Genomic DNA, 16,843 nt, shown 5'->3' on the forward strand with positions numbered 1-16,843 from the left:
ATTTTTGCTCATTATCTATATGCTGAGGTAACCAGCTATGAGACTGAGACCTGAAAGACTTTTTAACTAACCACTTATTTATCCCTTGCCTGGAGCTAGATGCACTTAGGTTTCAAAAGCACCAGCCCTTACTTGCTGGTCACGCAGGACTGCTGAGAGATGGCTGGAGAACGGTGGCTCTGTGGTTGCTCAGATCTCCTTCTGGCCCAATCCCTGCTATCAGACAGGAAACATTACTTCTGCCAGAAAAGGTCTACCTGGAGCCAGGAGTACCCGAAATAGCTTCTCTACTTCAGGGAAAGTGCCTTTCCTCTGCCAGCACAGTCCTTAAGGGCTGCCGATCCCTGGAGCCTGCACCTACCACAGGTGAATGTGGAAAAGGTGTGTGCAATTTCACCCCCTCTGGATTCTACTTAACCACTAATACACTTTTTGAATAAGAGCTCTCATTCCTCACAGATGTTGTCTGACACATGTGAAAAGCTGGGGAGACAGTCCAAAACCCACTATCACCACTCAGAAATGTTTTAGCAGGGCATGCTAACTCCTGTACATGATATGTGGGTAGCTCTGGTGGGAAAACCAAACCAAGCCAGGAAACCCTCACCATTTGTTTCTCTGTGAACACACCTGGGGAGATGCCAGATGTGTCTGGGGCTACTGTTCATCATCTAGTTTTTTTAAGACTGAAAAATTACTATCTAAAGGTAAAGCCTAAGGTCTGGCACCAACCAGCTTCCCTAAGGAAGATACTTCTAGAGAGGGTTTTCACCATAGAACTCGCTTAATCTTACTTTAAAAAGTATCATAACCTGCTCCCAAATTTGAGAAACTTACTCAACCAGAGCATGTGCAAGAGATTCAATGTTTTCTCGGTCAAGATTTGTTGTTGGCTCATCCAAGGCAAGGATGCCACAGTTCAAGCAGAACGTTTCGGCCAGGGCCAGGCGAATAATGAGTGACGCTAATACCTGGAAAAAAGCACCAAAGCTGAGCGTGCTGCACAGACCTTTTTCTCATTCAATTTAGGAAAGCATGTAGACCTGGCTTAATCTCTCTTTTAGAGGGGAAAGGCGGGGCAATGTCACAGGGTCACTGACCTTAGGTAAATCACTGCTCTTTTGTTTGGTAGAACCTGGAACTGGACAGACTCTTATGCCGTTCTAGAAGGTTCATGAACCATCAGGTGTATTATCTCAGCCTATCATTTGCAATGAAATAAAATGCTAAAAGCAATGCTGATCCCCGCCCCCCATCATATCAGCTATAACAAAACTTGAAATCACAAGCTTGAATCAGAAATGTAATTTTAATGGTATAAGATTAACCTTAAAAATTCATGGTCTGGCTATTTTTCTCATGATGAGATTTGTTAGAAAACTTGGACACATTACATTTTCCAGAGACCTTTTCTTAGAGTCTTCTTTAAATCTCTATGTTCTGTGAGCACCAGGTATCGTTCTCTAACCCACACTTACATGTATGTGTATATAATCTTGGGAGAGAGAGAAAGAAGAGAGAGAGAATGAATTCCTGAGTCAAATATCAGTGTAGAAGTATGGTTTTATTTAAGCTTAGCTATAGGAAATCCAAGCAACAGAAACTATGAGGCACTTTCATGTTTAATAGAAACCTAATACTAAAACCCTCAGACCTAGCTGAAACCACCTGAGGGTAGAAGGGACACAATTAAGAGTGTAGGACTATTCTAGGAAGTATAAACTACCTTTGGGTGAGCTGTAAATTCCCCCTCCCCCTGAATTTGTGAGTGAAGGAGCATCAGTGAGCAAGTTAGTGATTTTAGAGCAATTTACAGCTTCTCTTTGATGCCCAGGGCAGGCTGGCAGATTGCAGAACCTGGGGCCATAGCTTGGCCTTTGAGACAGGCACTTCCTTCCTGTATTTGAATCCCACGGCTTCCACCACCATCCAGAGTAGAGTCTCAGAGTGGACCTCCTGGCCCACCTCTACCAAATCATTTGTCTGTCTTCTCCCCTAACTAAGGAGGCAATTATTGCTAATTAATTTTTATAATTTAGACTAGCTATAGGAAATTTACTTTTGTTCAGAAAATATTTTTGAAAGTATTTTTAATCCAAAGAGACATGTTTCAAACTCTATAATATTTTCTCATTCATAATTACCACTAAAAATCACCAAAGCAAGTAGGGGATACTGATTATAGATCACAAATTTGTCATTTTTGCAGACTATGATTAAGATAATAATCTGCAGATGCCTTAAACTGGTATCAGCTGTCTGGGCTGACAACAAAATACATACATGCATGGAGTGTCTTGAAGCAAAAATTGAAAATTGTTTAGGAATATAACTCAGTGAGTGTCCATTTCTAGAATCTTAAAATTTTGTTAAGAAAATCAAGGGTCCAGAGGTGTTATCAAGTATCGTCTTCTGCTTCTAATCTGAAAGGAGGAAGCTCAAGAATCTGTGAGATCTTAAGTCCAAACCTGTGCACAGTGAAAGGACCTGCCTAGTTCCCCAAGGATGCAGGTCCCACTTTCCCGACTTTTTAATAAAAACTCACTCCTCTTTCTGATTTACTCCATATCCCACCTATGCTGTCCTCCCAGAGCCTCAGACAGAGGTAGGTAGCCTGGCCCAGGCGCTGAGTCTCTGTGTGTGTGGTAGTGGGGGCAGAGACACATGTGGGTGTCATGGCCTTTGGCTCTAGCAGACCCTTCTTTTAGATGGTCTGCAGGCCCACAGGCTTGGCTGGGGGTGGTGGTGGGGACTCAGTCCTATGATGGGGCTGCTTTCTCAGTGAGCCTTTCTTATATATTATAATGCCTCATCTGGCTCAACCTAGGATCTGGTTTGCTAACACTGTATGTCACTGATTCTAAAACATACCCCCCGCCCTCCGACTTCTCTGAAATCAGGATGCATCTTACAATTAAAACTGCATTTTTCCTTTCTTGGTGGCACATAAAATAGTGATGTGTCTTATCACTGATGACACAGTAATCTTATTTTCATAAGGAGTACTGTAAAACAATGAATAGTCTTCAGCTCCTTATTCTGCATCTAGCCTATCCCATGGGAATGTGTCAGCCCTTCTCCTAAAAGCCTACTTTACAAAACGTTGCAGGAAATGCTGGTTAGAACTGGGAGAGTGTAATGAGGGTAGCTGAGCTTGATCACTTTACATGGCTGCAAGGAGTGCTGTAAGGAGCTTCCCACCATTCAAGGGCAGCCTTGGGTGCTTCTGCTGCACTCACAGTCAATTGTCTGTGTAAAGGCGGCTCCCTACGCTCTTGAGATACCTGCCTTTTGTCCGGCACTGCATCGTCCTCGCATATCCAAGGCTGTGTCTCCCTTGAGCATCACCACTCGGTAATTGTAATTCCGCCTTTTATCAGCAGCTGATACATTTTCATCAGCATCGGACCGAATTTCTATGTATTCAATATCTGACCCAGAAAGAAGAAGATTTCAGAGGAACCTACATTCCGTAGCCTTTTGTTAGTTACAAACATTACCAAGTAAACCTAGCAGCAATGTCTGAGGCTGACATTACCAAAGGAAACACTGGCTGGTTTGGAACCTTTTTCTCTGGCTGAGAAGATTCCTGGCCAGAAGCAACACAGATACCCCAACCCTCAGTCTCAGCTCTGTGTTTCTTAGTTCCCCTATTAAGAGTTTCCTCCTGATGGCTTTCTTCTTACTGCATTTCGGCCTATTCCTATCTAAACTTCAACAGAACCTGTTATGTCATCAGCTAAATATAATTATAATGTGCATCAGAGCCAAATATGTAAGTCCTGTCAGGCTTTGGAATAGAAAAGTTTGCCTTTTTTTCTTGCTACAAGATGCTATCAAGGTAAGAATTCTTAGAAAATCTCAAAGAGATGGTCAGAAAGGGGTCCAGGAGGTAATACTGGCATGATGAGAGGTCATATGGGGCAAGAGCTGGGAACAAGGCTTTGTAAAGAGCATTTGTGGTGCACTGTTAATTACCTTGTCCACGATAGGTACTTCGCCAAAGGTCACGAATAATTTTATTGATTTCTTCCATCTTCATACTATGAAATTTCATTATTGCTCTGGAAAAAGAAGCCATTGATATTTTAAAAGAAAAATAATATAATAATATATTATTGTATGTAACAGCATATATTAAAAATATATGAAATATATAATAATATAAGTAACATCATGGAATAACTTCCCCGATTAAATGATAAAAGTAGGATATAGTAAGAGCTAGGAAAAAAAAACAGGAACAAAACCTTGCTGCTTGGCTAGTACTGGAAACCACCAGGCATTTCTAGTGCTCCAGATCCTTACCCTTCTCTATTTTCACACTCTATGATATGACAAATACTTTCTTAAATAAATACTGTGGAAATTTCAGAAAACAATTTTTTAGTAGACTTTTTCTTAGTCTTATTGGAAGGACTGTTTCCATTGATGCCCACTGGGTATAGGAAGACCTGCTGAATGGATGACAGTGAGTTAAGGAAGGGAGGGGAGGTACAGAGGGTCCTTTAGTCTGTGGGCAAGTAGGCCAGTCTCTGGAGCTGCTGCCTTTTTCCTCTTCTATTGCTATTAAGCTTTACCAAAAGTCAGCCTCTTAAGCTGCTTTTATTCCTCAGATCTGTGAGCTTTTTATCAACCAGAAGCTTTGGTTTAGAGAGGGTGATTGAGAGGCTTAAGCTGAGGTGAGCCTCAAAGCTTTTATTTTCCCTTTCTAGTCAAAGATTCAGAAATCCTAACTCCAAATATGTGCATTAACTTCCATTTGGTCATGGCACCACACACCCCCATGCCCCCAACACTCTTAAACTAGTAGTTTCTAAACACTGAAAAGAAGGAAAGAAATATTTGTAAAAACAAAAGTAGCCTGTCAAAATCTAACGTTGTTCTTACTACAGTCACCTTTCATCAAAAAGCCCTTAGGTTCTTTGGAAGCAGGTTTATGAACTAGTAAATGTTACATCAGTGACAAAAAAGGCAAACATCACTGCCATTACCATACAAAGGATGTGAGGCGGACTTACTTCCATTTGCAAGCCTCTTATCTGATATATACAAAAAAAGAAACTGAACGTAATGCTACTGCCTCTGCAGAATCATTTCATGATCTTCTGGTTCACCAGCAAAAGAGAAAGAAATGACTCAACATAAATACATTTTAAATATCAGATGAAGGATTCTGAAGTAATAAAGACCGGAAAAAACCATATTCTGCTTATTGATGAGAATGCAATAAGTCTCCATTTCCTACTTTATACATCTATCTCAGCCTAACATTTTATACTCCTTTCAAAATGACAGAGACAAAACTTCTAAGTATTTGGTCAAAAAAAAAACAACAAACAAACAAAAAAACACAACAAAAAAAACCCCAACAAGAAAACAACAACTCAGAGAATGTTCTTGGGACCAATCGCATAATCCATAGCTTTATATATTATGATCCTGATTTTTTTTTTTTTTTTTAAAGATTTTATTTATTTTATTTTTTCCCCCCCAAAGCTCCAGTGGATAGTTGTTTGTCGTAGCTGCACATCCTTCTAGTTGCTGTATGTGGGACTCGGCCTCAGGATGAACGGAGAAGTGGCGCCTCGATGCGCACCCGGGATCCGAACCCGGGCCGCCAGCATCGCAGCGCGCGCACTTAACCACCAAGCCACAGGGCCGGCCCTATGATCCTGATTTTTCAAATGACTTTTTAAAGAAATTATCTTCCCATTCAAATTAAAAATCTCCCATAACTAGGGCTGGCCTGGTGGCGCAGCGGTTAAGTGCACACGCTCCGCTTCAGCAGCCCAAGGTTCGCGGGTTCGGATCCCAGGCACGCACCGACGCACTGCTTGTCAGGCCATGCTGTGGCGGCGTCTCATATAAAGTAGAGGAAGATGGGCACGGATGTTAGCCCAGGGCCAATCTTCCTCAGCAAAAACAAAGAGGAGGGTTGGCATTGGATGTTAGCTCAGGGCTGATCTTCCTCACCAAAAAAAATCTTCCATAACTAACATAAATAAGCATACCCAGTGTGGAGAACAAGGTCCAGGTGGGGGGGTGGTGTCCAAGGTGCACACACACAGCCTCCACCGTGGCTCCCCTGTACCACAGAGGTGGTACCTCCCAGCCTGTGGGTAGGTCTGCTGAGACACAGCACTGCAGGAAAAAGCTCTAGTCCTGAGAAAAATCTAGACTTGCCAAAGGGTGTGCCAGACAGAGTTGATGCCCACCACTGTTGACTGGAACATTAGCTTATCTTTATATCCTCTCTCTCTACTACGGAGTTTATAACCCCACTGTGCAACAACAGTAGGGGATGATTAAGGTAAACTATCTTAACCCACTTGAGGGAATAAAAATGATAATAGTGGCTACTATTGGTAAGCATTTACTGTACGTGAGGCACAATTATGCTGAACAATCATATATTATCTCATTTAATCCTTACAACGATACTGGGAGTTAGGTTTGGTTATCCTCATTTTACAGTTAAGAAAACTGAGATTCAATGAAGTTAATTAACTTGCTCAAGATGAGAGAAAAGTGGTTAGGATATTAACAGCCCTTGAAGATAATAATTAAAATTTAAAAAGGCCCTTGAAGATAATAATTAAAAAGGCATCAAAAGGCCATCTTGAAAGCTACCAGGCTCAGATAGTTCTAGGAGTGAATGTTATCAAATATTCAAGGTAAACCTAGCTCCAAAGTACATAAAGTATTACACAACAAGGAGAAACACAAGTAAAAAAAAAAAAAAAGTATAGGCCTATTTTGTTTATGAATATAGATACAAACATTCCAAATAAAGTCAAATTTAGTAGTGAGGGTATTAAAAATAATATATCATGACCAAGAAGTGTTTATCCTAAGAAAGCAAGAATAGTACAACAGGAAAAAAAAATTAAGATAATTCATTGCATTAACAGATTAAAACAAAAAAATGATTATCTCAATAGATGACAGAAAAGTATTTGATATAACACTGAGTTTTGATAAAATCTTCAGCGAAAAACAGAAGAAAATTTTCTTAATTTGACAATATGACTCTATCAGATATCCACAGCAAGCATCAAATTTAATGTTAAAATATACAGAAGTGTTCCTCCTAAAGCTAAGAACAAGAGAAAGATGCCTCTTATTATGCTATTCTAAAATAATGTTTTAGAGATTCCCTAACAAGTCAGTAGAACAATAAAAAGAATTGAAGAATAAATGAGGAGGCGGGAACTTGTCATTGTTTCTGCAGGTGATATAATTGTGCACTTAGAAAATCTAAGAAATCAGCTGAAAAAGTATTAAGACTAATAAGGTGGTCAGAAATAAAATAAACATACAAAAATTAATACAGTTATTCATCACTTAATGACGAAGATATGTTCTGAGAAATGCGTCGTTAGGCAATTTCATCCTTGTGTGAACATCACAAAGTGTACTTACACAAACCTAGATGGTATAGCCTACTACACACCTAGACTATATGATACTAATCTTATGGGACCACCGTCGTGTATGTGGCCAGTTGTTGACCAAAAGTCATTATGCTTGACTATAGTTTTATTATCTAGTAGCAAAACCTAAGAGAAAACATAATAGAAAAAAGGATCCTATTCACAGTGGTAATAAATCTATGAAATACCTAGGATAAAATCTAACAAAAAAGTATAGGATCTAGTGGAAAAACCTGTAAAACTTTACAATAGGACAAAAAGAACTGATTATATAGAAGAAACAAACTATAGGATCCAAAATGAGACATTCAATACTGCAAAGATGTCCACTCTTCCCACGTAATCCATAAAGTAAATGCAATTCAAACAAGACTCCCAACAGGATTTAAAATAAAATCTTAAATGGAATCCACAAGGTGACTTTAAGTTCATATTTCAGAGATAATACAAAAGAATAAAATCATAGTACTAAGACAGGAATAAAAATGAAATAAACCCAAATACATACAGAACCTTAGTTTATAACTGACATTTCAAATCAATGGGAAAGGTTTCAAGGGTGTTGGAAAGAGGAAAAAAATTAAAATTGTATCACTATCCTTTACCAAACTTCATATAAAATCCAAATGAATTAAATGATTCAAAGTTAAAACTCCCATAAAAAAACATTTTTATAACCTTAGGATTGGGAAGGCCCTTCTCATTAAGAAGCCATAAATGAAAAATTAGCTAAAAATTAAGTCACAACACGATAAAGAAAGTTAAAAGACAAATGACAAACTGGGAATAACTACTTGTAATGTATGTGAAAAGGATTAATATCCAGAATCTATAAAGAAGTGATACAAATCATTAAGAAAAAGACAACCTAATAGAAATATTGGCAAAGAGATACGAATAGGCAATTCTCAGAGAAGAAATTCAAATAGCCAACATATGAAAAGATGTTTAACCTCACTAGTAAACAGGGAAATGTAAACTAAGGTGAGAGCATTTTTTTGTGCAAGAGAATGGCAAAAATTAAAAAGGTTGATAATATGAAATGCAGAAATGGAGAAATGGGCACTTTCATACATTACTGGTAGAAACAAATTTTGTAAGTGTGCTTAGAAGGCCATTTGGCACTAACAAGTTAAAAATGTACATACCCCCTGACCCAGTAACTCTATTTCTAAGAAGCTATCTTTCTGATGTATCTACACAAGTGTGCAAAGACATATGGCAGCAAACATTTAAAAATTTACTAATATGTCCATCAATTGTTAAATTTTATAGAATATTATGCAGTCATTAAAAATAATGAGGTACTTATATACACAAACATAAAAGATTTTCATCACACAAGTGAAAAAAAGACAACAGAAGAATACCTGCAGTGTGATACTATTCACATAAAAACAAATAAGATATATTTGTGTGTACATACATGCAAAAGCACTGGGGGAAATGAAAATACATCATCAATGTAATAATACTTAAGTGCTGAATAAATGTTAGATATTGTCATGGAAATAAACTTAAGTCCAACTTGAACCATGTTCTGTGATTTGTATAAAAATGAAGTACAGAGAAGCATAAATATCTGTAACACAAAGCTGAATGGGTTAAGTGGTATAAAATATTATGGAGTACAAAGGAGGGAAAAATTACATATGTTTGGGAAGGGCTTCATCAAGGTAACATTCCAAAGGAGGAAAAATAGCATAAGATAATGTGAGGTGTCTTAAGGGAACAAAATTGTTCAGTTTGGTTACAACATAGTAAGTAGTGAAAGGTGAAATGTGAAAGGCCAGGTGTGTGGAAGTCTTTCCTAAAATTACAAGGGAACAGGGATCACCACCTTTAGGAAAATTAACATGGTAGAAGTATAACAGAGGTGGGAGGGATAAAGAGGTGGGGGAAGCTACCACAGTAATATAGGTAAGAGTAAGGAGAGTCTGACTTAGATGAGGGCTGTGGAAGAAACACAGCTCTCAAACAGTACTGTGCAGGAACGCTGTGGGAGCTGACTGCTGACTGACGGATACAGGCCCAGAGGTTAACTTAACACACCTTTTAGCACCCAGACTTTACAGGTAATTAGTATTTAAGAATGACTTTGAAGGTCCAGGAACTCTAGTAAACTATCATTCTGCTGAGGCAAAGACATGAATTTCATGGGCTGGAAACTGTTGTGGGTAAGTGGTCATCTGGCTAGTTGCATCAGCCCCACCATGGGTCTGAAGTGTGCATGTTGCTCAGTTAAATGCATATACTAACTCATATGAAGTGGTATGTTTTGTGAAAACTGATTCCCAAAAGAAAGTGAAAAGGTCTAAGATCTAAGAAAACAGTGATTTACAAATTATTTAGTCTTATATTTAAATGTTCTTAAGAATCTGAAAGATTTCCATAAAAATTTCAATAACAAGCTATTGTATTTTATGAGGACAAATGATGACTTCAGTGCTATTTATAATTTTGGTGATCCATGAAAGGCTTAGGATGTGATCCTCACAAATGACAAGGGCTTAACAATTTCCTGTTTGAAAGTATGAGGCCAGAAAGAAAGAAAAGACATGTGCCAGTGAAACTATTCTATATAATTCTATAATGGTAGATACATGTCATTATACATTTGTCCAAACCCATAGAATGTACGATACCGGGCCAGCCCCGTGGCTTAGTGGTTAAGTGCACACACTCCGCTACTGGCGGCCCGGGGTTCAGATCCCGGGCGCGCACTGACGCACTGCTTCTTCGGCCATGCTGAGGCCGCGTCCCACATACAGCAACTAGAAGGATGTGCAACTATGACGTACAACTATCTACTGGGGCTTTGGGGGAAAAAAAAGGAGGAAGATTGGCAATAGATGTTAGCTCAGAGCCGGTCTTCCTCAGCAAAAAGAGGAGGATTAGCATGGATGTTAGCCCAGGGCGGATCTTCCTCACAAAAAAAAAAAAAAAAAAAAAGAATGTACGATACCAAGAGTGAACCCTAATGTAAACTACAGACTTTGGGTGATTATGATGTGTCAAATGTAGGGTCATCAAATGTACCACTCTGGTGAGGGATGTTGATAGTGGGGGAGGCTACTTCTGTTGACATGGGGGGCAGAGGTATATAGGGAAATCTCTGTACTTTCTGCTCAATTTTGTTGTCAACCTAAAACTGCTCTAAAAAAATAGTCTATTAAAAAAGAGAGAGAGAGAGAGAAAGAGATATGTGCCAGTGTAGCATGTGGAGCTGTTTCCATCCATGTTCACCTTCCTTCTTCACACAGACACCTCCTTTTTTTAAATTAATTAATTTTTTTTGGTGAGGAAGAGTGGCCCTGAGCTAACATCTATGCCCATCTTCCTCTATTTTGTATGTGGAACACTGCCACAGCATGGCTTGATGAGTGGTGTAGGTCCACGCCTAGGATTCAAACCCATGAACCCCAGGCTGCTGAAGCAGAGTGCACTGAACTTAACCACTGTGCTACCAGGCTGGCCCCTCACAGACACCTTCTTTAAATGTCAGGCTGACTGTACTGTCCTTTAGCACATCTTTGCACCATGGCTTGCCTTAACAATGAGATGATTTTCCTTTTTGTTCTAAGCTGTCCAAGTGCCTCTCACACTTGGACCTTTAATGAAAAGCTTCCATAAGCCTCTGAGTTAATTTTCTAAGAATACATGTGTTCTAGCTTGATGTCACAAATGAAGCATATTAGGCTTCCCTAGGACAGTAGTTCAGGGTTTTTGCTGCTGCTACGAGGCTACTTTTTTAATCATTTCAGGACTTAGCCATTAACAGAGAACTGAACACCTGAGATGGAGTCATTAGAGAGCAGGTATCTAAGGGGCTGGAAAAATATCACCTCAATAGACCAGACGCTTACCTGCCAGGAAAAGACCTTTCCAGATCTTACTTCCTCAATTATTTAAACCATCTCCAGGACTCAAGCTACTGAGGAAGGTTAGCTACCATTTTGTACAATTTGACTGATGCTCAAAATCAGAAGTGCACATAAAATGGGAAATCTTGAACTGGATTTCCCCATAGTGTCAAGCTACTTCACTGAATAAAATATTAATTAAAAAGGCCAAATACACATGTACCTTACTAATAAAAAATATTAATTCAGAAGTATGATAAAAATAAGTTAATGAAAATTAACCAAGTTAGCAAAAAGCAGTAGAAAAGATTATACTTACAAAAGACATTTTCCGACAATATTATCCTCATACTTGTATTTAAAACTGTACCAAACTTTGAGATATATAGGTTGCTAAAAATTTGGCTGTGACCATTGTTATTCCTTATTAGAAGGGATACTCTTCCCTACTACCCTGGTACTTATCACTGTGAGAACTTCCTGCCTCCCTCTATTTAGGTCAGTGGAAGCCCTCTGGTATAACGCAAATGGTATCATGAGTATCACATTCCAAACTAACAGTGATTTTCATTACTTAGCAGAACTCAAAAGACCTAATTTGCCAAACTTAAGTTACACATTTAAAAGAAAAATGACCTCTTTTTCTAGGTAAAATCCTTAAGACTATTAAACTAATTTCCTAAAACTCTTAAAACTATTGAACTAAATTCCTTTAGCCAGACTCCCAAAAATTAGCTTTTAAAATTCAGGCAATGGTTTAACCATTATCACAAGATAAATATTTGGCTAAAAAAACCTGGAGTTTGAAATCCCACTGGCTATGTTTTGTTTTTGTAATCTACCTGTTTGATACTCTAGGGGCTGCTGATGTGAAACTGCACTATATCCATGGTGAGGATGAGAATGGTGGCCATGAGGTGAGCCCTGGATAAAGCCCTCATCCCCAAGCTCTCCTGGAGTGCAAGGAGCCACGCTCTGAACAGACTCACCAAGAGCTGGCTGCCTTGGATGCAAAACTATACAAGTTACATGTTTCCTCTGAGTCTCAGAAGAAGTGTAACTTAATATGCAACATTCCGTTTTTGGGGAAGAATGACAGTGGAACATTAAGCATAGGGTAGAACACTGTACTTTGAGTGATATCTTCCACAATCATTTAATTTTAATTGATGTATTCTATTAGGGGGGTAAGGAGTAAAACACTTTAAATGATGGATGTTTCCCCCCTTCTCATCTAGCCTAAGTGTCTCTGACCACTGGCAATGCTTATAATCAGTGATGTTCTTAGATGATTACTAATAACAGATAGTAATCGGCTTTTCTTGAAAATGCACTGCTAATTTCCTGTGTTACCTTAAATAGACAGCTGAATGCAACAATTACACTGACTGCATGCTTCATTCTAAGAGGTGAAACAATGAGGGAAATTTTGGGCCTTACTTTCTTCTAGGTGAGAAGGCAAATTGAAGGCTCACAGCATAAACTTTAAGAAGACCACTGTTTGTAAGCGCAAGCCCACAAAGACTCAATTTTGGGGAAATCTGTTAGTTACCATTTATTTTCTTCTCATTTAGAAGAATCCATCTGATTGCCAGATAAAAGAACTTAGTCAACAGCCTGGCTATGTTCCTTCAGCAAACCTAAATTGCTGGAAAGCACCCCTGCACCTCTGTAACCCCCCAAACTCCTAACTGGCCCCATCAAGCCCCCTCACTCTTCTCAGTGTGATGCCTCTGTGATTGAGGCACTTTTCTCTACTGAAATGCCCTTCCTACATTATTCAAGGCCCAGGTCAAATACAGACTATGGAGCACCTACGTGGTCTCCCCTCCTGGACTGTTAGCAGTTTGCAGGAGAGACGGGTATGATATTCCTGTCTTCCCAGAGCCTGACAAAAGAGGACAGAACAGAGATTTCTCAATGAACATGTGCCTTATTGAGGGAATTCCTCTTGTTCCTGCTGTCACTGGCTTTTAGGATCTGTAAGGATAGCTGGAGGTCTCCTAGGTGTAGTTTTCTATTCAGTTAATACATATGAAACCCCAGGTCTGCAGGTCAATGTATGAAGTAAGAGGAAGAGCTACTTGTAGCAGAATATGTGCAATTAAAATTTAAAACAAAACCAAGCTACCTACCTACCTAATTTGGCCCCTCAGTCCCCTCTAGCTACACCCCATTTTTCTGTTCCCCTTCACAGGAGAACTTTTCATAAGAATTATCTATACTGAGTCTCCATTTCTTACCACCCATTCTCTCCTCCTCCAACTCCAAGGCTTCAGGTCCAGTCATGCCACTTGAAATTCCTCCTCAAAGTCATTAACAACTCCATTTTGTCAGATTCAAGGGTCACCTCTTAGTCCTCATCTCATTTGATCTCTCAGTAACATCAGATTTTTGAAATACTTTCTTCACTTGGTTTTTAAGATAGTACACTTTTTAAATTTTTCTCCTACTTCATCAGCTGTTTCTTCGCTGGATTTGTATACATGAGTCTTGGGGCCCTTCCCTTCTCTCTGTACAGTTATGCCATATGTAATCGCATTCTAAGGCTTTCAATACTACATATATGCTGATGATTCCAAAATTTATACGTTTCCCCTGAACTCTAGACTCTAGATTATACATCCAACTGTCTGCCTGACATCTCTACTTAGAAGTCTACAGGTACCTCAAAATTAAAGTGTCCAAAATATAACTCTAGATTCTCCCCTCCCAAATCCTGCCCATTTTAGGGAATGGCACTTTGCTTCCCCAACATCCTGGTTCTCAAGTAACAATATGTAGGAGCAATCTTTGATTCTTTTCCTCCCCTACATTCAATTCAGAAGCAAGGCCTGTCAACTCTATCTCCAAAACAAATAAATCTCGAGTCCATCCACTTCTCTCCATTTCCACTGCTACCGCCCTAGTCCAGTCTACCACCATCTGCTGGGTTACTACAACAGTATCCTCTCTGGTCTCCTTCTATTCTTGTCCCCCTACAAGCCATTCTCTATACAGCAGCCAGTGCAATTTCTTCAAACTATGAATCAGATTATATTATTTCCCTTCTTCAAACCCTCCAGTGACTTCCTATTGCACTTAGAATAAAATCAAACTGTTTACCAAGGCTACAAAGCACGACATACTCTGGGAACCATCTATCTCTGACCTCATTCCTTTCCTCACTGTATTCCAGCTGTGCTTTCCTTCTTCCTACCTTGAACTCCTTCTGTTCATACTGGTCTTGGGGTCTCTGCATCAGCTATTCTCTCTACCTGGAATGCTTGCGTCTCTGCTTTTTGCATATCCTGCTCCCTCTCATCAATCAGGTCCCAGCTGAAAGGTCACATTCTCAGAAAAGATCCTGCTTTAGAAAAGGCCTAAAGTAGCCCCTCAATTACTCCCATCACCATAGTTAATTTTCATTGTTTATTAATTTTTTAATTTTCTGTTTCTTCATTCCTGTATACTTAGTACCTAGAACAGTATCAAGCATATAAGCACTCCAATCTTAACTGAACAAAATCCTTATATAACAATATATGTCATGCACACACACACAGACCTCACTGAGGAGGTATAAAATGTATATAAATAAGTTGATTATAGTGGCTTTAAATCAGGAAGTATGAGTTAAGTAACAATTAAGGAAACTTTTATATGGGGCTAGCCTGGCGGCATAGCGATTAAGTTAGCGCGTTCTGCTTTGGCGGCCCAGGGTTCACTGGTTCGGATCCTGGGCGTGGACCTACTCACTGCTCATCAAGCCATGCTGAGGCGGCGTCCCACAGAGAAGAACTAGAAGGACCTACAACTGTGTGCTGGGGCTTTGGGAAGAAAAAGAGGAAGACTGGCAACAGATGTAAGCTCAGGGCCAATCTTCCTCAAAAAAAAAAAAAAGAAAAGAAAACTTTTATATAAACATTAGTTTTTTAAAGGTTAAGAAATGCAGGGTGGGGGGACACTATTGGTAGCAGCACAGCACAGTGGGAATAGAAAGGCCTTGGTTTTTTTTTTTTTTTTATGATTTTTTAAAAAATTTTTATTTATTTATTTTTTCCCCCGAAGCCCCAGTAGATAGTTGCATGTCATAGTTGCACAGCCTTCCAGCTGCTGCATGTGGGACGCGGCCCCAGCATGGCCAGAGAAGTGGAGTGTCGGTGCACGCCCGCGATCCGAACCCGGGCTGCCAGCAGCGGAGCGTGTACACTTAACCGCTAAGTCACGGGGCCGGCCCAAGGCCTTGGTTCTGAGATCTAATTTATCTCCACCATTTAGCTGGGTAATCTTGGACAGTTTTCTTAATCTCTCTGATAAATTCTTGCCCTTTACAGGGTAGACCTAAGAATTCAATGATCATGGCTAATACATAGTAAGTATTCAATTAATACTAGCATGTCTTCTGCACAGTCCCTACCCGTGAGAAATTTAGTCTCAAAGAATGTTTAAATAGAAACAACAGAAACCTACATTTTCTTAGTAAAGTTAACTTCCTTTGTGCTGTTAAGGAATAGAGAATTTAAGAATTTCAAGAATGGAATATCAGAAAGAAAGCTGGACTAAATGGCCTCTGAGTTTCCCTTATAACTGAGACTATGGCTATAATGGACTTTTTAAAAAAGATTTCCATTTTGTGGATAAGGAAACTGAAGCTCAGGGCATTTAAATAACTTGCTTAATGTCAACAGTCAGGATTTGAATTCAGGTAGTCTCCAGAGACAATAATTTTAACCATGTATTATGGATTTTGAGACCTCAAAAAGGTAAAATTTATCATTTCCTGTTTTATAAGACTCAGTTTAATTTTTTCATCACAACCAATCTGTTATCCTATTCTATACAGTAGCTTTTTATTGATACAAATCTGTTTTGATTCTTGTCTCTTCAAATAAACTTGCTAGTAAAGACTGGGTCTCTTATTCCTTAATGCTCAACAAATGTTTGGTAAGTTTATTGGGTACGCAGCATTTACTGCTAAAGAACTAAAAAGCCTCCTAAAGGCACATGTGAGGTAGCTGGAAAGACTAAATATTATGGAAGGAAGAAAAAAAGACAAATGTGTGTATGTATAGTCTACTGGGCAAGGATTCTTTAATAATGTCTTGCATATGCTCTTGTTTCAAAATCTCAAATTTCAACACTTTAAACTGTTATATCTAAAATCTGGGGGAGATTTCAACATTCAAAGAGGTTAAAAAACAAAAGTTCCCACTTGGTGAAGGCATACATTTCCATGAGCCTTTCTGGAACCAGGGAGCATTATACTGTTAACCTATTCACTCACAATGAAAGAGGACAAAAGATGTGTCCATGGAATAATCTTCCAAGAGCCATTTTAGAAGTCAAACTTATTCCAACAAAAATTTTAGTAGTATTTATTTTTAAAAATGACTAACATAATTGGCTCATTCCCAATTTTCACAGTAAATGAATCTGACTTGTCTTAAAAGATTATGTACTTCCCCAGACTTGTACATGCCAAAGTTATGGCTAGGTGATTCCAGAGCCACCTTTGTTATTGAAGAGGAACAAAATATGCCATGCCTGAATGTGCCATTTTGG

The 16,843-nt window shown here is 39.1% G+C and overlaps 1 protein-coding gene across 4 annotated transcripts in view; it reads right to left on the reverse strand.

The window, feature by feature from the left end:
- The window catches only part of RAD50 (RAD50 double strand break repair protein), a 70,630-nt gene that overhangs the window by 2,462 nt on the left and 51,325 nt on the right, over positions 1–16,843 (reverse strand). For 3 of the 4 annotated variants that reach the window (XM_004420214.3, XM_087429821.1, XM_087429824.1), the window contains 3 exons: positions 3,979–4,064; positions 3,289–3,431; positions 838–971 (listed from right to left, as the gene is read on the reverse strand). In XM_004420214.3, coding sequence (XP_004420271.1) covers positions 838–971; positions 3,289–3,431; positions 3,979–4,064 — 363 coding nt within the window. The remainder of the gene's footprint in view (positions 1–837; positions 972–3,288; positions 3,432–3,978; positions 4,065–16,843) is intronic. The other variant, XR_015551966.1, reaches the window with a different exon arrangement.

Source organism: Ceratotherium simum, chromosome 4 (genome assembly GCF_057802395.1).
Source record: "Ceratotherium simum simum isolate JZ-2026a chromosome 4, ASM5780239v1, whole genome shotgun sequence".
In the NCBI taxonomy this organism is placed as follows: domain Eukaryota; kingdom Metazoa; phylum Chordata; class Mammalia; order Perissodactyla; family Rhinocerotidae; genus Ceratotherium; species Ceratotherium simum.